General features: G+C 40.2%; 1 protein-coding gene across 1 annotated transcript in view; it reads right to left on the bottom strand.

Annotated features, from left to right (window-relative positions):
- Window positions 1-3308: 3308 nt before the first annotated feature.
- LOC127788633 (uncharacterized) overlaps window positions 3309-21064 on the bottom strand; it is a 67488-nt gene continuing 49732 nt past the window's right edge. The window contains exons 4-10 of the mRNA XM_052317139.1: window positions 6547-6729; window positions 6362-6464; window positions 6090-6275; window positions 5066-5629; window positions 4411-4775; window positions 3932-4329; window positions 3309-3826 (exon numbers count right to left, since the gene is read on the bottom strand). Of these exons, the coding sequence (XP_052173099.1) occupies window positions 3769-3826; window positions 3932-4329; window positions 4411-4775; window positions 5066-5629; window positions 6090-6275; window positions 6362-6464; window positions 6547-6729 (1857 nt within the window). The 3' untranslated portion in view covers window positions 3309-3768. The remainder of the gene's footprint in view (window positions 3827-3931; window positions 4330-4410; window positions 4776-5065; window positions 5630-6089; window positions 6276-6361; window positions 6465-6546; window positions 6730-21064) is intronic.

The following is a 21064-nucleotide window of genomic DNA, read 5'->3' on the forward strand; positions in this document are numbered from 1 at the left end:
TTAATTTTGGGCCTTTTAAATTTTTTTACTCTTTTTTAAAAATATCATTGATTTCATATTATTCTCACACATATATTTAAAATGTGAAGTGTAAAAATATAATTAATATGAAAAATAACAAATATAATTAAATTTATGAGTCTTCTCATTTGTCTTATATATTTTAGACATAGTTGGTACATAGAAAAATTCAACTATCTTTTTTCTCCATCAATTTCTACTGAGTAATTAAAAATCTAAAAATAAGTAGCAATCAATAATAAAAAAAAATCAAAATTAACGCTAAAGCACTAAAGTATAATTTAATGAATAGAAAATTAAAAAAAAAGAAACATTACCTTTGAATTACAAAAAAAAAAAAAGAATCCTCCGCACCGTGAGGTGCAGAGGTTTGAAAAATCCCCGCACCTCGCGGTGCGGAGGTTTCCATGGCCGCAGCTGCCATGGGCGCGGCCATGCAGTACGTGTGTGTGTGTAAGTATATATGTATTTGTGTGTGAGTGCATGTATATATATATAGAACGCCCATGGCCATGGCCGCGGCCATGCGTTGTGTGTGTAAATATATATATAGAATGCTCATGGCCGAGGTCGCAGCCATGCGTTGTGTGTGTAAATATATATGTGTGTGTATATATATGTATATAGGTGTGCTTGTGTGTGTGTGTATATATATATATATATAATCATGCTAGATGTACATCATTTTTGTACATTTTGATTTACACAAAGGGGTATTATGATTAAAATATCCATCGCCTTCATGTACCTCATACGCCTATATGCGCTTTATGAATGATTTTTTTATCATTGATACACCTTTGTGTAGTCCAATATCTACACAAAGGTGTACCAATAACATTTTTCATATATATATATATATATCTGTGCGTGTTTGTATGTTTGTGTATTCAGGGGAGAAAGAAAGTGTGGGTCGGCTGCCATTGTTGACCCACCTCGCGGCTATCTCATAAAAAGAGAAAGAGTGTGTGCGGGAGAGAAAGATGGAGAGAAAGAGAGAGTGGGCTGTGAGCTGAAGGGTAAAATAGATATTTTAAAAGTAGTGTAAGATTTGATGAGACAGTGGGCTATGAAGAGCAATTTATTGGGCTGCCGATAGAATTTCCCTTTTCCATAATATGCTTAAATGCTTAAATAAAATATCGCATATTTACAATTCTATAAATGCCCTCAAATAAAATAATTGCTTATCTTAATTGCCCAACTCGCTACTTGGCGTTTCATTTCATAAAATTACAAATTCACATACCACATCGTCATTTTTCAGTAAAATTCACCGGCCCTAAAACTCCTCGACGAACTACTAAGGATCTCTCAATTAAATTATTTTCAATATTTATAATTACATATTATTTTTTTCTAAAATTACCGGAATGTTAGATGGATTATCTATCAGCTCTCGTGGCTAAGTCTTACATAAGGAGGAAAATTTGGTGTGACTCATGGATCATCAGCTCTTGAAGCCATGCATGCCAAGTAGATCTCGGAGGTAACCAGAGAGAGGGAGAGTTAATCTGAGTCTTCGTATCGTCACTCCAGTACAATGATCTTTGGTACAGTCAAAGCAAGAAATTTTTCCAAAGGTAAATGACTGGACTTCCAGGTGTTAGATTATTTTGACTTCTTATTTATTATTAGTATTACTATTATTATTATTGTCCATTTTGTTAATATTATTTTTCATATCAGCGAATAAGGTTATGTCTTTTAGCAATTTTGATCTGTTACTTTAATTTCAAAATTCTAATTTGTAATAAGTCTTGAGAGTAATTAGTTTTTTTTTTAATTCAGATTAAGAGTGGCAAATGGTATATTAATGTAGTATTTTTATGGGTTTTTCACTCAATTTGTATTTTTATATTTTAATTTGATTGAAATTAACTTATGGTATCTGCAGATGGTATAATTGGTAAATTGAGTAATTAATGCAAGTCCTCAGCAAACGACAGTGTCATTCATATTAAATTGAGGGTTTAAAAGAGGGCATGGGGGGCGTGTGGGGATGATAGCTAGGGCGGGTAAGCGGATTAGTGGGGGGCGGTGGGGGCTGAAATGAGATTTCCCTTTTTTTAGATTATGCTTTATTATTGGCGTTCTTAGCCACCCCACTCCTAAAAATACACTGAGAAAGTAAAATGAGAATACGCTCGAGTGATCAGGGTGGTAAACTTTGGCACCACTAATGTCACTCCCAAGATTTTCCCCCCAGAAGAAAGTATTCTACTTCTCCCAGAAATCGAACCCGCACTAAGAACCCTTAGACAAGTTTTCAGTTTCCCCTTTGTCACTCGCCTATGCCTTTTTTTGTATAGGTTTTGGATCAATTTAATGCATTAAGCTCTAAAATCTACATTCCAGACCCACCACCATCCCATACCAATTACACCAATGGTACGTGTTGTAAAAAATACAATGATTAAAATTTTAGTGATGTAAAAAAATTTGTGTGCATGATCAACAAGGATCATCTCCAAGAGAGTTGTCGTTGAATGGATTGTCACGAAGATAAGTGTTTCCGAGAGGGTTATCTCCTTAAATCTTCAAATTGTGCAACGAGCCTGGTCTCTTAGAGAAAAGAAGCATGTGTTGCTGAAGGGGTCTCCCAAAAAGGAAAGGGATTTCTTAGAAATGAGGCTTCCAAAAGAACTAGTGTCTCGAGTGATTAGATGGCTCGCAAAAAGAGTCTGGAACTCCTTTATGAGAGGACAATATCAACTTTTGGAAAGAGATTGGAGATTCTTTCAGGAAGGTGTTTTAATAATCTCGGAAAGGACTAGAATCCTTTCGAGGTGAAGAATGGGCTTCCAAAACAGGTTGCAAAGATGGAACAAAAGGTTAGAGGCTCACGGCAAAGGACCACCCGCGAATACCCACTAACACTCAAGTTAGTATTCAAAAGGAAAAGTGTTGTGGAAAGAAAATGGAAAGTGTTTCCAAAAGAAAAGCTAGAGCACTCTTTACCAGTGTTGGAAAAAAAAAAAAAAAATCCTTCTTCAACATTGTAGCATGGCATTTATAGCAACTCGGATCTTGAGGTCTTGAAGTGGGGACACGTGTCGAAGATCAAGGAAGGACACGTGCTCTCGGGAATTGGTCTCTCCAAAAGGATTATTTCGAAGGATCTCTCTGAGACATCCCTTTTGACTTTCTTCCCGAGTGACCATTTCTAGCCCCAATCGAAGGGATTCTCTTGGCGACACGTCCTTCCTGAGAGATGTCTCTCCGAGATAATCATCTTGGAGAGAGGTCGCACAACAGTACGAAAGACAATAAATTTAGAAGCCAGCTTCAAGTAAGTAGCAAGACCTGTAAAACACAACTGATGGCCAAAACGTATTACAACATTATTAAAGACACTAATCTACAAGAACAAGAGAGCACAAAAACCTTGCCTTGAGAATACAACAAAGCAGACACAAAGTTCTATCATTCTTCAAGTGACAGAAGAACATGCCAGTTGAAATTGCATTACACCTTCCCAATGACAAACACTGAGGCTACACCTAATTAAACTATAAGAAACCATTTCCAAAATCCTATATATACCAAGCAAAAATGAAGATTTTTTATGGGAAAGCAATTGGCAGAATGTACAAATGGCCTCCCCATTCGTTGAAACCCAGGCAACAGAGAACAAGCTACGAGCCACAGCAGCAGAGAGCTCGGCCTAGGGTCGGTCCAGTAGTATATCCTGTACTGTTCTTACTATGACGATGAAATTACAGCAGAGCATCCTTCCCACCACAATCAAATAGACAAAGGTGGGAAATCTTCATCCTTCAGATGGTATGATTTTGCAATAACCCTACATGTCCAAAATCAGAAGGGGGGCTTAAACATAATCCTTAACGCTTCCACCATGTTAGCAATAGATCATAGATAGTTTTCAGAAGGAATGAAATTCTCATACCTATCGTGGTTCGTACCAAGTACAGGTTTTGTTTCAAGCAATGCCAATTTAAGGTTCTGCATAGAAGTTTTGCTGAGTAAACAGGAAGATTTCATCTGCTGCCTGGTACTTTCTGGCAAGGGCATTCCAAAAGGAACATGCCCAACTGATCCACATTCAACAGAACTATTAACAAGGCTGTGCAACTTTCCACCAGGGGAGCCAGACTTGTTGAAATCTGAAGATGCATGATTTCCATGACCACAATCATAAAACTGTGTTTGAGAATGTTCGTGGCTGCTTCTGTCCTGAAATTTTGGCTGCACAGGTGTCACTACATGTCCATTGTTCTGAGGGAACCTCACAGGCCCATGATTCCTTCCCCTCCCACCAAAAGGCTTCAGGTATGGAGGTCGGTTCTGCAAAAAAACCTTACACATGAAAACACTGAAAAGGTTACAAGAATTACCACCTGAACAATGTAAGAAAAATTAGTATACCGCATTTGGGATGTACGTTCCCGTTCCTCGTGGTCTTGGCTGATCCGCACCAATTGTACCAGGTATTAGAAATGTGTTCGTGTGATAAAAAGATGGGTTTAGGATAAAGCCATTAGCATTAGAAAATCCATTCCGCTTGAGGTCGTAGAATTGCCAGATCCCATCCCATGACCCCTGAAACTGGGAGGGTAATACAGGAGGCAAGGGAAAAGCAGGCGGACTTGAAGAGTGCTCGTGCCACCACCAACCGCACTGCAAATTCTGAAACTGACTGTCAAAATCCCCACTGAGATCTGACAAGTTCCAATATTCAGGACATTCAGGATCACGTCCAGATGGTTTTTCCATGTGGCCAGGACTGGAACCTGCAGGGGAGCAAGCAACTTGATATGAGACCGAAGCAATACATTTAGATTCAACAGTGTGAGGACACTAAGATTACCAACTGACAAGTTTTTTCATTTCCATAAGAAACAAAAGTGCCCATTTCTTCATTAGGCACCTGCAGAAGCATAGTAGCCACTGTCTACAGGTAAGCCAGAATATTCTAGCAGGTTTATATCAGTTTCCATATCTCGGCTTCCAGTCAGCTCACACCCAGGCAGGAAAATAAAGAGAAGGGGTGTATGCTGGGCAACACCCAGTTGGAAAATACCTTCCTCATCACTTCGATGAACTGCATCAGAAGTATCATTAGAAACTTTAAGACCTCTGATTCTGGATGTTGCAAATTCTTCAGCATTTGAAGAAAAATAGTGTCCAATGACAGGAGTCCTGTTGACAGGGCCATCATTTTCTGGAAGCAAAGTGGGATCAATCACTTTAGTAGAACTTTTTTGATGTCCATTGATTACGACACCTACAGTCGTCTCTATCCCCAGTAACTCAATGTCATGACCTCCATTGTAGTATGATCCAACAGGATTTAACCTATATTCTTCATTTATGCCAACAGAATTAGCAGATTTTAAATCAGAAATTGACTTTCCTTCTAGCCCTGACCGAGTTTTGGAAAAAGAAAATGCAGGTATATAACCAATGTCCCCAGACTTAGGGATTGGATCTTGAACATCAGGCCTCTGTCTGCTTCCATGCCTGTGCAAAGTGTTTGAGAAAAATTTACAGAGTTCACCAGCTATGTGATCTTCGGGTTGTGCAAGGATTTGCCCAAGCTTCCGGGCCCCAAATGTGAAAGCACTCCGTATTCGACAGAAGTTTCCTGCACATAACAGACAGGTTACTATTTAGGATATAATAAAGAAATAACATACATAAATGAAGAGGTAGTTTGCTAAATTCCACATTTAGGTGTTCCAGGAACTGGCCAACCAGGCAATTTAGATTGATCTTAAGGTCCAAATAGTCATATTCAGAAAACGTGAATGAGGGGTCAACAAATTTCCATAAATCCTTAAAATTTAAGTAAATGGAAGTTTACATTCTTATGACTGTCATGTTTAACTAGATAAACATGTTTTACATTCTCAGTGAGAAAACCAACCAATATTTTTGTTGAAGGGATTGCCCGTCAAACAATGGCATCCCGTATGCAACAAAATTGTGCTCTGCAATATTCTAAATTATATATGAAATGTACCAGCACTGATTCATAATAAAAATAAATTGAGAAATAGGTTTATTTACAATGGCATTGAGAAAAAAAGAAAAGGCATTTCTACCTTTGCTGACACTGCGGCCGAGGTTGTTATTTTCTTTTAGTGGATCAATTATGTTTAAGTGCTTCTGGGGAAATGTTCGTGAATTTGTATCTAGTCTCCTTGAAGGAACTGAGAACATGCCCGTACAATAGGTCAGAAAATCGTTACCAAGTAATAGGTCACTCCCACCATTTTCTGGCTTCTCAGCTGCCAAAAAGAAGTTAACAGAAACAAACCTCAATCAAATTAGTACCCATACAAGCTGGCATTACCTTTAGTAAAATATTGCTCACCCACAATCTTTGGCAATGAGGATATATGGACTGGACCAGTCAAACTAACGCAGTAGTTATCCCAATCAAATTTGCTAAAGTAGTCCAAAAATCTATATAGTACCTGAATTCAGCAGCACAGTGATAAAGTTAATTTATACAATATATAATAACGAATACTGATAGTGATCCCCATTAGAACTCACAGCTAAAGGACCATTCAGTGTCGAATGGAAGAGATGGAAGATGTATAGAACCAGGGTCTCCAAAGCATATGTAGAAATTAACCCATGATGGGCACCAAGGATACGACTTTCATAATAGCACCACGCCTTCACCAATATGATACTTCGTTTAAATAGATGGTCTTTTCCTATGAGGCGATCAACCTGCAAAAGAAGAATCAGCGTAAATAGGAAACTCAACCCAGTAGCTTAAATCTTCATGCAACACCACAAGGCTTAATACAATTGTGTCTAGGATCCATGTTAAAAGATCTCTATTGGTTTTTACACTTGTTGTCTACCTAATGCAACCCTCCTTTATTCATTGCTGGGTTGATTCTTGTATCCAGACCTGCAGATATTGTGTTGCATTATGTAGATTTACGGATATTCAGCATTATGTTAGGACCCCCGTTATTCATACCTATCAAAGGCGTAAAAGGAGGGGGGAAGCAGGGGGGGAAAATCAAGGGTAGCCAAGAAAATTGACCAAGGAGCAGAAGAGTCCAAAGTTGGTTAGGGGAAGTGTTGAGAATCCGTGTGAGAAGATGAGGACATCAACAAGGCATGCAACTAGAGATAGAGATGAAGCCGAGACGATGCGGATAATGAAGCCAAGATATTGCGGATAAAGTTTCTAGATAAATTGGAGAAATTATAGGAGATAAAAGATAAGTTCCTAAATAATAGAGACAATAGTGTATATATCTTAGAATCTGAAAATATTTATAGTGTTGTAGCTAAGTAGAATTCTAACATAAGTAGGATACCTCCTGCACAAGAGATTTGCCTATGGTCTAATGCTTCTAACGAGGAATATTTTTCCTAAGTTCGATTCAACCTAAGTGTTTAAGCTTAGGTGTTCATTCTGTTCATGGTATCAAAGCTCGGTTGATCCGAGTCTGAGTTATCCAGCCGTATCCCTGCAGCAGCCATGGCTACTCCAACATCTACGGCATCTACAGAATCATCCCTAGATCCTAACCCTCAACCGATGGTGAATCAAGGACTGCACCTGTCATTCAAAAGCCAAAGCTTGCAGATCACTCAACACCGATTGAATGGCCTTAATTTCCGAGAGTGGTGTCAATTGGTCACATTAGTGATCAAAGGAAAAGGCAAGTATGGCTACTTATCTGGGGAGATTGTTGCACCACCAGAAACTTCTACTGATTACCAAAGATGGGAGGCCGAGAACGCGATTATAATGGCATGGCTCATCAACTCAATGGAGCCGAAAATTGGTCGCACATACCTCTTCTACAAGACAGCTAAGGAGGCGTAGGATGCCGTCCAAGAAACATACTCTGATCTCGAAAATACTACCCAATGTTTTGAGATAAGATCAGCCATTAGAACCACTAGGCAAGGTAATGTGAGTGTAACTGAATATTACAATACTTTGCTAGAGCTTTGGCAGGAGATTGATCTCTTTTATGATCTAAGCTGGGAGTGCACAACTGACAGTATGAAGTTTGGCAAGATGCTAGAGAAAGAAAGGATTTTCGACTTCCTCCAGGGTCTAAATTCCGATCTAGATGAAGTAAGAGGCCACCTACTTAGTGCAAAGCCTCTTCCTTCCCTCCGAGAGGTATTTGTCGAGGTAAGGAGGGAGGAAAGCAGAAAATGAGTTATGGTATCAGCAGGAGATCCAAGTGCAGGGTCGGCACTTGTCACAACCAAGAGGGAGGAATTTCCTAGGGATAAACCATGGTGCGAATATTGCAACAAGCCATATCACACCAAGGAGACCTGCTGGAAATTGCATGGAAAGCCAGCTAATTGGAAACCCAAGAATAGAAAAGAAAAAGAGAGAGCTTATACAACTTCAGTTACAACTCCTCCTATACCCGAGAAAGGTGTAAGTATGACTCTCACTAGTGACCAGATGCAGATTTTACAACAGTTACTGAACAACACTCAATTGACAAAGGATCTTGACACACCAGCAGCCAATACATCTGCATCATTGGCCCAAAGAGGTAACTTAAAGTACTCTCTAACTACTCGGAGAATGAATGAAAAATGGTGGATTGTTGATACTGGGGCATCCGATCACATGACCAGATCAACCCTATTTTTTGAGAAATTTTAGCCTCAAAATAAGAAGCTAACAGTGTTGATGGCAGATGGGAGTATGTCTATTATTAAGGGACATGGGAGTGTATGTGTGGCTGGACTGCAACTTAAAATAGTACTATATGTGCCAAATTTGACGTGCAATTTGTTATCTGTTAGCAAGTTAACAAGAGATATGGACTATGATGTGATTTTTCTTCCATCTCTTTGTATTTTTTAGGACCGAACCTCGAGAAAGATGATTGGCAGTGCTGAGGAAAAGAACAGGCTTTATTGGATATTAGACAACCCATCTCCCTCAAATCAGTTCATTCCTAATCAGTTTATTCCTAGACTCTTGTTTACTGTTCATTCTAATTCAAATATTTTGTTATGGCACAATAGGCTTGGCCATCCTAGTTTTTCTTACTTGAAACGCTTGTATCCAGATTTATTTTTCAATAAAGAGGGAGTAGTTCTTCAATGTGAAAGTTGCATTCTTGCAAAACAAACACATAGCACATATCAGTCTCATTCTTACTCTCCTTCTAAGCCTTTGTACTTGATTCATAGCGATATTTGGGGACCAGCAAGCATTGTTAAAATCCCGATTTTATGCGTACGATTTTACGATTCGAAGACCCCCAAACGATTCAAATCCCATGTAAAATCCAATTTGGGATAAAATCCTATAAAATCTCGATTTTACATGTACGATTTTACGTTTCAGAGATCCCCAAACGATTTTACGATTCAAAGACCTCCATTGATTTAAGTTGTAATTTAGAGAATGCTTCCAATGTCTCAATGTCACATAGCATCTGACATTGGAACTTATGCAATGAATTGTTATATTTTGCCTCTAAATTGGAACTTGATTTAACATTGATTGCATAAGTTCCAATGTCACATAACATCTAACATTAATTGCATAAGTTCCAATTTACTTGATTTAAATTATAATTTTTACTTGATTTAACATTGATTGCATAAGTAAATCAAGACAAACAAGTAATTAATTAATGGACCACCCAACTCCAAATCGGGATATTACTTTATTTAATCAATGTTAAATCAAGAAAAAATTGCAATCTAAATCTAATGGAAGACGTTGGAAGTATCCTCTAAAGAATTTTAAGCTATATTTTATCTCTAAATTACCTATATTTTGCCTTTAAATTGCCTATACCAACCTGCTAGTTTTTGAGCTATATTTTGGAAATATCATCTTTTGAATTATAATAAGGAATAATTAGGTTATTAAATGATATTAATTCATTTTCTACAAAATTGTGTTATTATAAACATATATTTACAAAAATTAAAGGGTATTTTTAATTATCTCTAAAATCTTACGATTTTACGATTCGATTTTACGATACGATTTTATGGACCCTTTGTCAATCCCACTTAAAATCCCGATTTTAACAACCTTGCTAGCAAGAATTCCAAACTTAATTGGTGCTAGATGGTTTGTCACCTTTATCGATGACCATACTAGAGTATGTTGGGTATATCTCATGAAGACAAATCCGAAGTAAATGCTATCTTTCAAGCCTTTCATAAATTGGTTCAAAATGTTTTTCAGTCCTCTATTTGCATCTTTAGGACTGACAATGGTCGTGAATACTTCTCTCAATCCCTCACCCAATACCTAACAAATCATGGGATCTTTCATCAAAGCACATGCCCCTATACTCCTCAGCAAAATGGGATAATGGAGAGAAAACCGTCATTTACTTGAAGTGGCTAGATCCCTAATGATTGCTAGTTCTACTCCTCATAGGTATTGGGGTGAGGCGATTTTAACAGCCTCTTATTTGATCAATAGGCTGCCATCCAAAGTGATAGATTACCAAATCCCATTGAAACATCTCTTGCATTATTATCTTCATACACGCATCCTTAACTCACTCTCTCCTAGAGTCTTTGGTTGTGTTGTATATGTTCACCAAACCGGGTCTAACCATCACAAACTCGAGCCAAGATCTTTTAAGAGCATATTCATTGGCTATTCTCCTACACAAAAAGGATATAAATGTTACTGCCCCTCATTACAAAAGTTCTTTGTCTCTTGTGATGTGACATTTATGGAAAATGAGTATTATTACTCCAACAGTAAGTTACAGCAGATTGAAACTCACTGGGATCCTATGGTATCTATCCCTCTTCCACCTTCCTTTCAAAACACTGATCTACCTCTCAAGGATACAAGCAATCCCTCTCAACCAATCCTCATGGAATCAGCCAAACTTGACTCATCCAATTCGCTGGTTCCCCAACAACCTGAGCCATTAATGACTAATTTAGGGGGAGAGAAGGCTGTCAAAGTATATTAAAGACGGTTCAAGTGTCCTGATCCTCATCCCAGCCAATTGTTAGAACCAGGGGGAGGTCCAACAAGAGATGAGAACCCTGCTAAAACTGCCGAACCAACCAGAGAGCATGATGCTGGCCACGGGAGTGATCTGGACATTCCCATTGCTATCCGAAAGGGGGTGAGATCATGTGTTAAGCATCCTATTTCTAATTATCTAACATATTCCAAGCTGTCTACACAATTTCAGGCTTTCACAACCACGGTTGATACAATAACAGTACTCCGGAATATCCAAGAAGCTCTAAGAAATCCTAAGTGGAAGGAAGTAGTGATGGAGGAAATTAAAGAACTGATTGGAAACCACACATGGGATGTTGTTGAAATTCCCAAAGACAAAAAGATTATCGGCTGCAAATGGGTATTTACTGTCAAGTATAGATCTGATGGCTGTGTTGATAGATACAAAGCAAGGTTAGTAGCCCAAGGATATTCTCAAACCTATGGAATAGACTATGAGGAGACATTTGCTCCTGTAGCAAAATTAAATTCCATACGGGTTCTATTATCTCTTGCTGTAAATTTGGATTGGAAATTGTTTCAGCTAGATATTAAAAACGCCTTCCTAAATGGGGAATTAGAAAAAGAAGTATACATGAGAATCCCACCTGGGTTTGAAGAAGAAGGGAAAACTGGCAAAGTGTGCAAACTACAAAGATCACTATGGGCTAAAGCAGTCACCACGAGCATGGTTCAAAAAATTCAGCACAACAATCACTAAATTTGGCTATACACAAGGAGAAGCAGATCATACACTTTTCACCAAGTGTACAACAAGCGGAAAAAGGTGTATCCTAATTGTATACGTGGACGACATAATTATAACCGGTGATGATACTTTAGAAATTGACACTTTGAAACAGAGATTGAAAGAAGAATTTGAGGTTAAAGACCTTGGAGAAATGAAATACTTCTTGGGAATGGAAGTGGCAAGAAGCAAGCAGGGCATACTAATCTCTCAAAGAAAATACACTCTAGACCTCCTAAAAAATACAGGTATGATAGGTTGTAAACCAAGGCACACCCCCTTGGAAAGAAATTGGAAATATCTCTTAAAAGATAATGATCCACCTGTTGATAAAGAAAGGTATCAAAGACTTGTTGGCAGAATGATCTATCTCTCACTCACACGTCCGGACATAGCATATGCAGTGAGCATTGTGAGCCAATTTATGCACTCACCTACTCAATAACACTTGGATGATGTACACCATATTTTGAGATACTTAAAGGGGACACCCGGAAAAGGTTTGTTATTCAAGAAGGGAGAGAATAGAGGAGCAGAAGGATTTGCTAACGCTGATTGGGCCGGATCAGTTACTGATAGCAGGTCCACTTCGGGTTTCTGCACTAAACTATGGGGAAATCTTGTCACTTAGAGGAGTAAGAAACAAACCGTAGTTGCAAGAAGCAATGCTGAAGCAGAATTCAGGGCGATAGCTCAAGGTATTTGTGAATTAATTTGGTTGACAAGGATGATGGAAGATATGAAAATGCCTCTAACATTGCCAACAAAGCTATATAGTGACAGCAAGTCGGCCATCAACATTGTCAATAATCCTATACAACATGATAGAATGAAGCATGTGAGAATTGATAGAAACTTCATACAAAGCGAAATTGAGGAAGGAGGATTCCAGCTAACTTATGTTCCTACTAAAACTTAAGAAGCAGATGTTCTTACAAAAGCTATGTCAAGACCATGATTTGAAGCTTTAATTGGCAAGCTGGGAATGAAAAATATATATTCACCAGCTTGAGGGGGGGTAATGAGAATCCGTGTGAGAAGATGAGGACATCAACAAGGCATGCAACTAGAGATAGAGATGAAGCCAAGATGATACGGATAATGAAGCCAAGATATTGCGGATAAAGTTTCTAGATAAACTGGAGAAATTATAGGAGATAAAAGATAAGTTCCTAAATAATAGAGATAATGGTGTATATATCTTAGAATCTGAAAATATTTACAGTGTTGTAGCTAAGTAGAATTCTAACATACGTAGGATACCTCCTGTATAAGAGATTTGCCTATGGTCTAATGCATTCTAACGAGGAATATTTTTCCTAAGTTCGATTCAACCTAAGTGTTTAAGCTTAGGTGTTCATTCTGTTTAGGAAGAATATTCATTCATGTGGCTGCAACAGAATGAAGAGAAGGTATATAAGGCGAGGGGAAAGGAGAGAGGAGGCAGGAAAATTCTGGACAACTGTCGTGGGGAGAGAGAAGGCCCTCTCGAATAGGCCGATTGGTTGTTATTAGCTTATACTCATCCTAGCAATTGTTGTAATCCTTGTAAACACTGATTTTTCTGTTGTTCTAGTATTGAATTCAATCCAAAAGAGTGAGTTTCTATCACTCTGGTATTAGAGCATTGATCCATGGGGATATCCGTTTCTGAGAGAGTGGGGGAGCTGGAAGGAAGGTTGGAGACTTATCAACGACAGATAGAAGGGTGAATGGAGGGATCGCAAGTCGGGTTGGATTTTATGAGGAATGAGTTCTAGAAGGTGCATAACATAAAGAAGAACATGACGATGATGTTGGACCAATTTAACTTACTAATAGAGAAGTGGGAGGCACATGAGAAGGATAGGAAGGGGAAACGAGGTGAGAACGTACCTATGGGTTCCTCTTTTACAGTGGACGAGACGCCGGGGGTGGGAGAAAGGGAGAGAGACGAAGGCGATGTGACCGAGGGCTTCAGAATATTGGAGACGAGAGGTCGACGCTTGGAGATGCATATATTTGAGGGAGACGACCCTAATGGTTGGGTCTTTAGGGCAAAGCGTTACTTCGCAGCGAATCGATTAACCGACGCATAGAAACTGGATTTGGTGGCGCTCTGTTTTGAAGGGGTTGCTCTTGCCTGGTTTTAATGGGAGAAACGATGACGTCGATTGAGGAGTTGGGAGGATCTCAAGGCGATCCTAGTAAGTCGATTCCAATTGACTCAAGAAGGCACCGCAGAGGACAAGTTCCTTGCGCTTAGGCAGTCGGGGTCTATCAAGGACTATCGCCTCTATTTTGAGACTCTAGCCTCGTCACTTGAAGGGTGGCCAAAAGAGTTTCTAGAGGGTTATTTTATAAATAGCATGAGGCCGAATATCCGGGCGAAGATGAGGATATTGCGGCCAACCGAACTAGAACAGATGCTGGAGTTGGCCTAATGGATTAAGGAGAGGAATCAGGTGGTCCATGGAGGATATTTTGGATCAGGCCCAACTCAGGAACCGACCCCTTCCACCCCAACAACAAACCCTCAACCAATGGTGATTCGGGCCCCTCAGCTAGCACCGCCGAAGTCAGTGACACCTAGCCTTGCCTTCTCCTATCGGCCACCAGCCGTTGGTAAGCGGAGCAACCCTCCTTTTAAATGGCTGAGTGAGAGTGAAAGGTCTGTGTTTTCGTTGCGATGAGAAGTACTCAGTGGGGCACAAGTGCAAGAACAGAGAGCTGCAGGTGATGGTAATCTATGAGAAGGAAAGGGAAGAGGGAGAAGAAGAAACAATGGATGCTGAAATAGGGGAGAATTCACAGGAAACAGAAGACACAGTCAAAATGGGGGAAGTGGTAGAGCTATCCCTAAATTCTGTAGTGGGGTTAACACCTCCACAAACCATGAACATCAAGGGAGAAATTGATAGCCAAGAAGTAGTGGTCCTAATCGAAAGTGGGGCTTCCCACAACTTCATAGTTGCTAAACTGGCACGGAAGCTGGGGTTGTTTCAGAGTCAAACAAGAGGTTATGGAGTGATCATGGGGTCAGGCATGGCTTTTCAAGGGGCTGGAGTGTGTAAGGGGGTTACTCTAATACTGCAAAATGTTGAGGTAGTTGAGGATTTCCTACCATTAGAGCTGGGAAGCTCAGATGTAATTCTCGGAATGAAGTGATTAGCCACGCTTGGGGAGACCCAAGTAGATTGGGGCTCATTAGTTATGAAGTTTAGATTGGGCGGTATGATGGTAACACTGCATGGGGACCCCAGCCTCAGCAAAGCATTGGTCACCTTGAAGTCGATGATGAAGGCGTTTCGAGAAAACGAAGGAGTGTTGTTGGAGTTGGGGAGTTTGATAGCTGAGGACAAAAAGGCGGAGGAAGTGGTTCCTAGGGATTTGCAGGAGCTATTGGCAGATTTTAAGGAGGTGTTTGAGGAGCCTTGTGGGCTGCCCCCGCGCTGGAAGAGGGATCACATGATTACATTGCAATCCGGAGTCCCTCCGATAAGCATACAGCCTTACCATTACCCCCATCTCTAGAAAAATGAGATTGAGAAGCTGGTTTGAGAAATGTTGGCGGCAAGTCTTATCAGGCCGAGTATCAGCCCATTTTCCAACCCTGTGTTGCTGGTCAAGAAAAAGGATGGTGGCTAGAGATTTTGTGTGGACTATAGGGCTTTAAACAAGGTAACAATTCCTGATAAATTTTCCATTCCTGTCATTGAAGAGTTATTGGTTGAACTACATGGGACTGTTGTTTTTTCTAAGCTGGACTTGAAATCGGGATATCATCAGATACAAATCACACCTGATGACATTCCAAAGATTGTTTTTCACACCCATGAGGGTCATTATGAATTCTTAGTCATGCTGTTTGGCTTAACAAATGCACCCGCCACTTTTCAATCCTGATGAATGAGATTTTTAAGGAGCACTCGAGACGGTTCGTTTTGGTATTTTTTGATGACATTCTGGTCTACAATAAGAATATGAGTGAACACAAGGAACATTTAAGGTGTGTATTAGGGGTCCTAACTGCTCACCAGCTGTACGCTAATGCTAAGAAATGTATGTTCGGGTAGCGGGAGATTGGGTATTTAGGGCACGTCATCTCCCAAGAAGGTATGGCTGCCGATAATGCTAAAGTTCAAGCGGTGTTGGAATGGCCCAGCCCCAAGTCACTAGAGAAATTCGAGGATCTTTAGGCCTTACGGGGTATTATCGGAGGTTCGTAGGAATTACGGCAAGCTTGCATGACCATTGACATATCGCCTCTAGAAGGATAATTTCTCTTGGGATGAGGAAACGGAGCAGGCTTTCCAATCTCTTAAAAGGGCGATGACAGAACTGCTGGTGTGGGCTTTACTAGACTTTTCGAAAGAATTCATCGTGGAGACAGATGCGTCGGGGCATGGATTGGGGGCAGTCCTGATGCAGAGGCAGCGGCCTATTGCTTTCTTTAGTCACACCCTAAATCCTAATGGTCGAAACAAGTTGGTGTATGAGCGGGAGTTGATGGCGACAGTTTTCACTGTGAAGAAGTGGAGGCATTATTTATTGGGACGAAGGTTTGTTATAAGAACCGATCAACAAAGCCATAATTCTTGATGGAACAGCGGGTAGTCAATTTGGAGTGCCAAAAGTGGGTTGTGAAACTGATGGGCTACGACTTTGAGATCTAATATCGCTCGGGGATGGAGAATCGAGCTGCAGATGCCCTGTACGGCCTCCATTCACCTGTCATGCTTATGACCCTCATCATTCCCCGAGTATTGCAGCTAGACCAGCTCAAAAAGGAGGTTGATGAAGATGACACACTTTAGGAAATTATTAGGGAAGTGCTGAAATATCCTATGAACAGACTCAAGCTTGCATGGGTGGATGGGCAGTTGTTGTATAAAGGGAAATTGTATCTCCCTAGGGGCTCCACTCTCGTTCCTCTGATGTTAAAGGAAGGACATGATGGACAAATTGGGGGCCACTCCGAGTTTCTCAAGACTTATAAGAGGATATCAGCTAATGTGTATTGAACGGGGATGAAGCAGGACATTCAATGATATGTTAGCCCTGTGTGCTAGCAAAATAAGTATGTGGTGCTGTCATCGGGAGGGTTGTTGCAGCCACTTCCAGTCCCTCATCAAATCTGGGAAGATGTTGTCACAGTGTGACAATGAGAACTACCTTGAATCAGTGAGATTCAAGGGAAGAACAGAGTAAGAGCAGAGGGAGAGAGAAAGAAAGAAGAACGCAAGAACAAAGAGAATGTAGAGGGAGTGTAATTGGGAAAAGTTCTATTCATTTCATACCTCTCCCACAAAGTTGGAAGAGTTAATATACTCGCTTGTATGGGTGGGTGCGGATGCAGCAGATCACGCCCCTTCCAGCGGTTACAACATATTCCTTTGTCCTTTTCCTAAATAGATTCTTTTGTCCTTTTCCTAAAGCCTCACACGTGGCCCTTTGATTCTAATCGACTGACAGTTGGAAATTGAAATACAAAAGCTAAAATAAGGAGTTCACAATGTAACAGGAAATAACGATGCTAACAATAAGCAGCAAAGCAAAGCAAAAAAAAATAAATTAAAATAGCATAGTCGTGACAGATGTATCCACGGATTTCATTGAAGGGTTGCCTAAATCAGTGGGGAGGGATTCTATCTTGGTGGTGGTGGATCGACTCAGTAAATATGGACATTTTATTGCTCTAAGGCACCCATTTATAGCAGCCAACATAGTAGGGGTCTTTGTGAAAGAGATTGTCCAGTTTCATGGAGTTCCAAACTCGATCGTTTCTAATAGAGATAAAATATTTATCAACCATTTTTAAGAACTATTCAGGTTGCAAGACACTCAGTTGAACAAAAACACCTTATACCACCCTCAGTCCGATGGTCAAATTGAGGTCCTAAATGGCACTTCGGAGACGTACCTCCAATGTTTTTCCTCCTCCAAAGCCAAGGCGTGGTGCAGTTGGCTTCCTTGGGCAGAATATTGGTAAAATACCTCTTATCATGTCTCCTCGAAACTAACTCTGTTTCAGATAGTCTATGGGCGTGAACCTCCCCCGTTGCTAAATTATGAGAAAGGGACCACACCGGTTTCAGCAATCAAGCAACAGTTGTTGGAGCGGGATGCAGTTTTGGAGGAGCTGTAGGCCCAATTGCGACGAGCGTAAACAAGAATGAAGGATTTAGCAGATAAAACGCGACGAGACGTGCACTTTGAGGTCGGTGAATTGGTTTATGTGAAAATCCACCCCTGCCGACATAAGACGTTGGTTGCTAGGGTGAACGAAAAACCGTCACCGAAATTTTATGGGCCCTTTGTTGTGGAGAAGGAGATCGGGAAGGTGGCATACAGGCTGTCCCTACCACCTTCCTGCACGATCCACCCTGTCTTCCATGTCTCCCAGTTTCGCAAGGCAGAAGGAGCAATGCAAGAGATGACAGAAATTCCAGACCAACTTGCAGTCGAGCTGGAGATGAAGGTGGAACTGGAATTCTTGTTGGGAGTAAGGCTGGGCACAAGGAAGAATTTGAGAAACCTTGATGTTCTAATCCAATGGAAGGGGATGCCACCCCTAAAGGAAACTTGGGAGCCCTACCATCAGATACAACAACAGTTCCCTGAATTCCACCTTGAGGACAAGGTGTCTCTTGGGCAAGGGTAATGTTAGGACCCTCGTCATACCTATCAGAGGCGTAAAAGAAGGGGGGGAAATCAAGGGTAGCCAAGGAAATTGACTAAGGGGCAGAAGAGTCCAAAGTTGGTTAAGGGAAGAATATTCATTCATGTGGCTGCAACAAAATGAAGATAAGGTATATGAGGCAAGGGGAAAATAGAAAGGAGGCAAGAAAATTCTCCACCTTGAAAACACTGATTTTTCTACTGTTGTAGTATTGAATTCAATCCAAAAGAGTGAGTTTCTATCACATTAATAACACAAATCTTCTCTATTTAGGCAATGTTTAGTTAGGGAATGTACAGTTAGGCAATCTTCTCTATTTTCCTTGTTTCCTTTTTGGTTGATTGATGATTTGTAGGGATTAGATGAGATTCCTTACTTGTATATATATGTATCTTCGATGTACAGCTATTGCTAAGAAAAGAAATCATCTCTTTCTTCATGGTATTAGAGTGGGTTTAGGGTTATTGTTCCTTTGTCTTCTCCAGCCTTAATCACCAGCATCCCTTCCGTCCCCGACAAAGATAAAGAAACTAGTCGGTCATAGAATGTTCCCCAGTCCATTGCTCATCTCTGGTGTCATCCACCATCGTTGTTCCTGTTCATTCTAGCTCTTGTCCAACATGCAAACTCCTTTGCTACAACCAATCTTCGAGCCACCTCTGAAATCCTATTGTTTGATAATAATATGGCCGCCGAGAAGGGTTCCTCATCATTAAAAATCATCTTAAGGTCTTTGTTTGGCCTTCTTGATCAGGGCTTTGGTAATCACTTGGAACAACTAAGTGATGATCACTATCAGAAGAGAGGTCTGAAGCAGTAGATGGAACATGATTAGGGGTAGAGTGATTACCTATTGGTTCTAGTGTCTTAAGAGGGATTAAGTCCAAACTAGGGAGAGTTGAACCTTGGTCACCAATCAATTGATTCTCCCCTTAGAGACCAAGGTTAGTAGGACTAAAGAAGGTTGAGATTCAACAAAGGTTACATCTTTCGAAACAAAAAATTTCCTAGTATAAGGTTGATAGCATTTGTAGCCTTTTTGGGTAGGAGAATAATCGAGGAAGAGACATCTAAGAGCCCTAGGGTCCAACTTGTCTCGAGCTTGCTGAGGGATGTGAACAAAGGCTACGTAGCCAAAAACTCTAAGAGGAAGGGGGTTATGCAAGCTGATGTAAGGAAAATAAGAAGAAAGACACTGGAAAGGACTGTGATGACCAAGGATTTTAGATGGCACCCAATTAATTAGGTAGGTAGTAGTGAGGACTGCCTCTCCCCAGAAATTTTTAGGAACATTATGATGATGAAGGAGAGTTTTAGTGACATTTAGGAGGTGTCTCATCTTCCTCTCAGCCACTCCATTTTGTTGTGGAGTGTTAATGCAGAAAGACTCATGGATAAGTCCCTTTTGCTGGAAAAAAATGGTGCAAGTGCTAATTGAAATAATCCCTTGCATTATCAGTCCTAAATTTCTGAATAAGGGAGCCAAATTGAGTAAATATCATTGAATAAAAGTGAGGCAAAACAGACTGACAGCAACCTTGTCCTTTAGAAGGAATACCCAAGTCATTGTAGTGCAATCATCTATAAAAAAAAATGAACCATCTAGGCCCAGAACAATTGAGAGTCCTAGATGGCCCCCAAACATCCGAATGGATTAGAGCAAAAGGGTGAGAAGACCTATTATTACTAACAGGATAGGAAACTCGATGATGTTTTGAAATTTCACATACATCACAATGTAAAGTACTAGGATCTACTTGCTTAAATAAATCAGGAAATATAGTTTTTAGTAAATGAAAATGTGGATGCCCTAGCCAGTAATGATGAAGCCAGATGTCAACATGGGATGAATGAGAATGAGAATGAGATGTGCAGGGTTGTTTAGGCTGAGTGCTGTTAGGCTATAAGATCTCCCTCTTTAGAACATACAACCCATTCTTCTCTTCAGCAGCACCAGTCATCCTCTAGGGGCCATTTCCTAAAATTCACAAGAGTGAGGGGAAAAAATAACGCAACAATTGAGATCCTTAGTGAGTTGGTGGATAGAAATCAAGTTAGTTGACAAGTTAGGAACATGTAAAACCTGTTTGATAGGAAGATTGGGGCCAAGAATAACCCTTCCCTAACCCTTGATAGGAATAGATGTCTCATTAGCAATAATAATCTGTTTTGTCTCAAGAGGCTTATAGGTGTCGAAAACAGTGGGGTTATGGGGCATGTGGTAAGTAACTCCCTAGTCTAGAATCCATATATCACCCCTATTGGTTTTTGAGGTTGTTAAAGAATTTGAATTAAAGCTATTACATGGCTACTTACCTTGTTAGGTAATGGAGTATGATCCATCCTGAATGGTTTTCAGGAACATCTTGAGTTTGCTGATTTCATCAGCATTTAGTTGGTTCAGCTCCGATTTAGTCACCGAGTCTGTCTTTTCCACAATCTCTTCTTGCTTATTGGAAAAATAGGCTTGATTCTTCGAGGATATGTTTCTAAATCCCCCTAGTTTCTATAACACAACCTCCTTCCCATGCAACTTAAAGTAGGTTTCTCGAGTATGCTTCGACTTTTTACAGTAAGAGCACCACAAACCTTCCTTCCCATGTGACTTAAACTGCCCATCAGTCCTTCCTTCTTGTGATTTGAACCTTGACCCTTC

Source organism: Diospyros lotus, chromosome 13 (genome assembly GCF_014633365.1).
Source record: "Diospyros lotus cultivar Yz01 chromosome 13, ASM1463336v1, whole genome shotgun sequence".
Lineage (NCBI taxonomy): Eukaryota > Viridiplantae > Streptophyta > Magnoliopsida > Ericales > Ebenaceae > Diospyros > Diospyros lotus.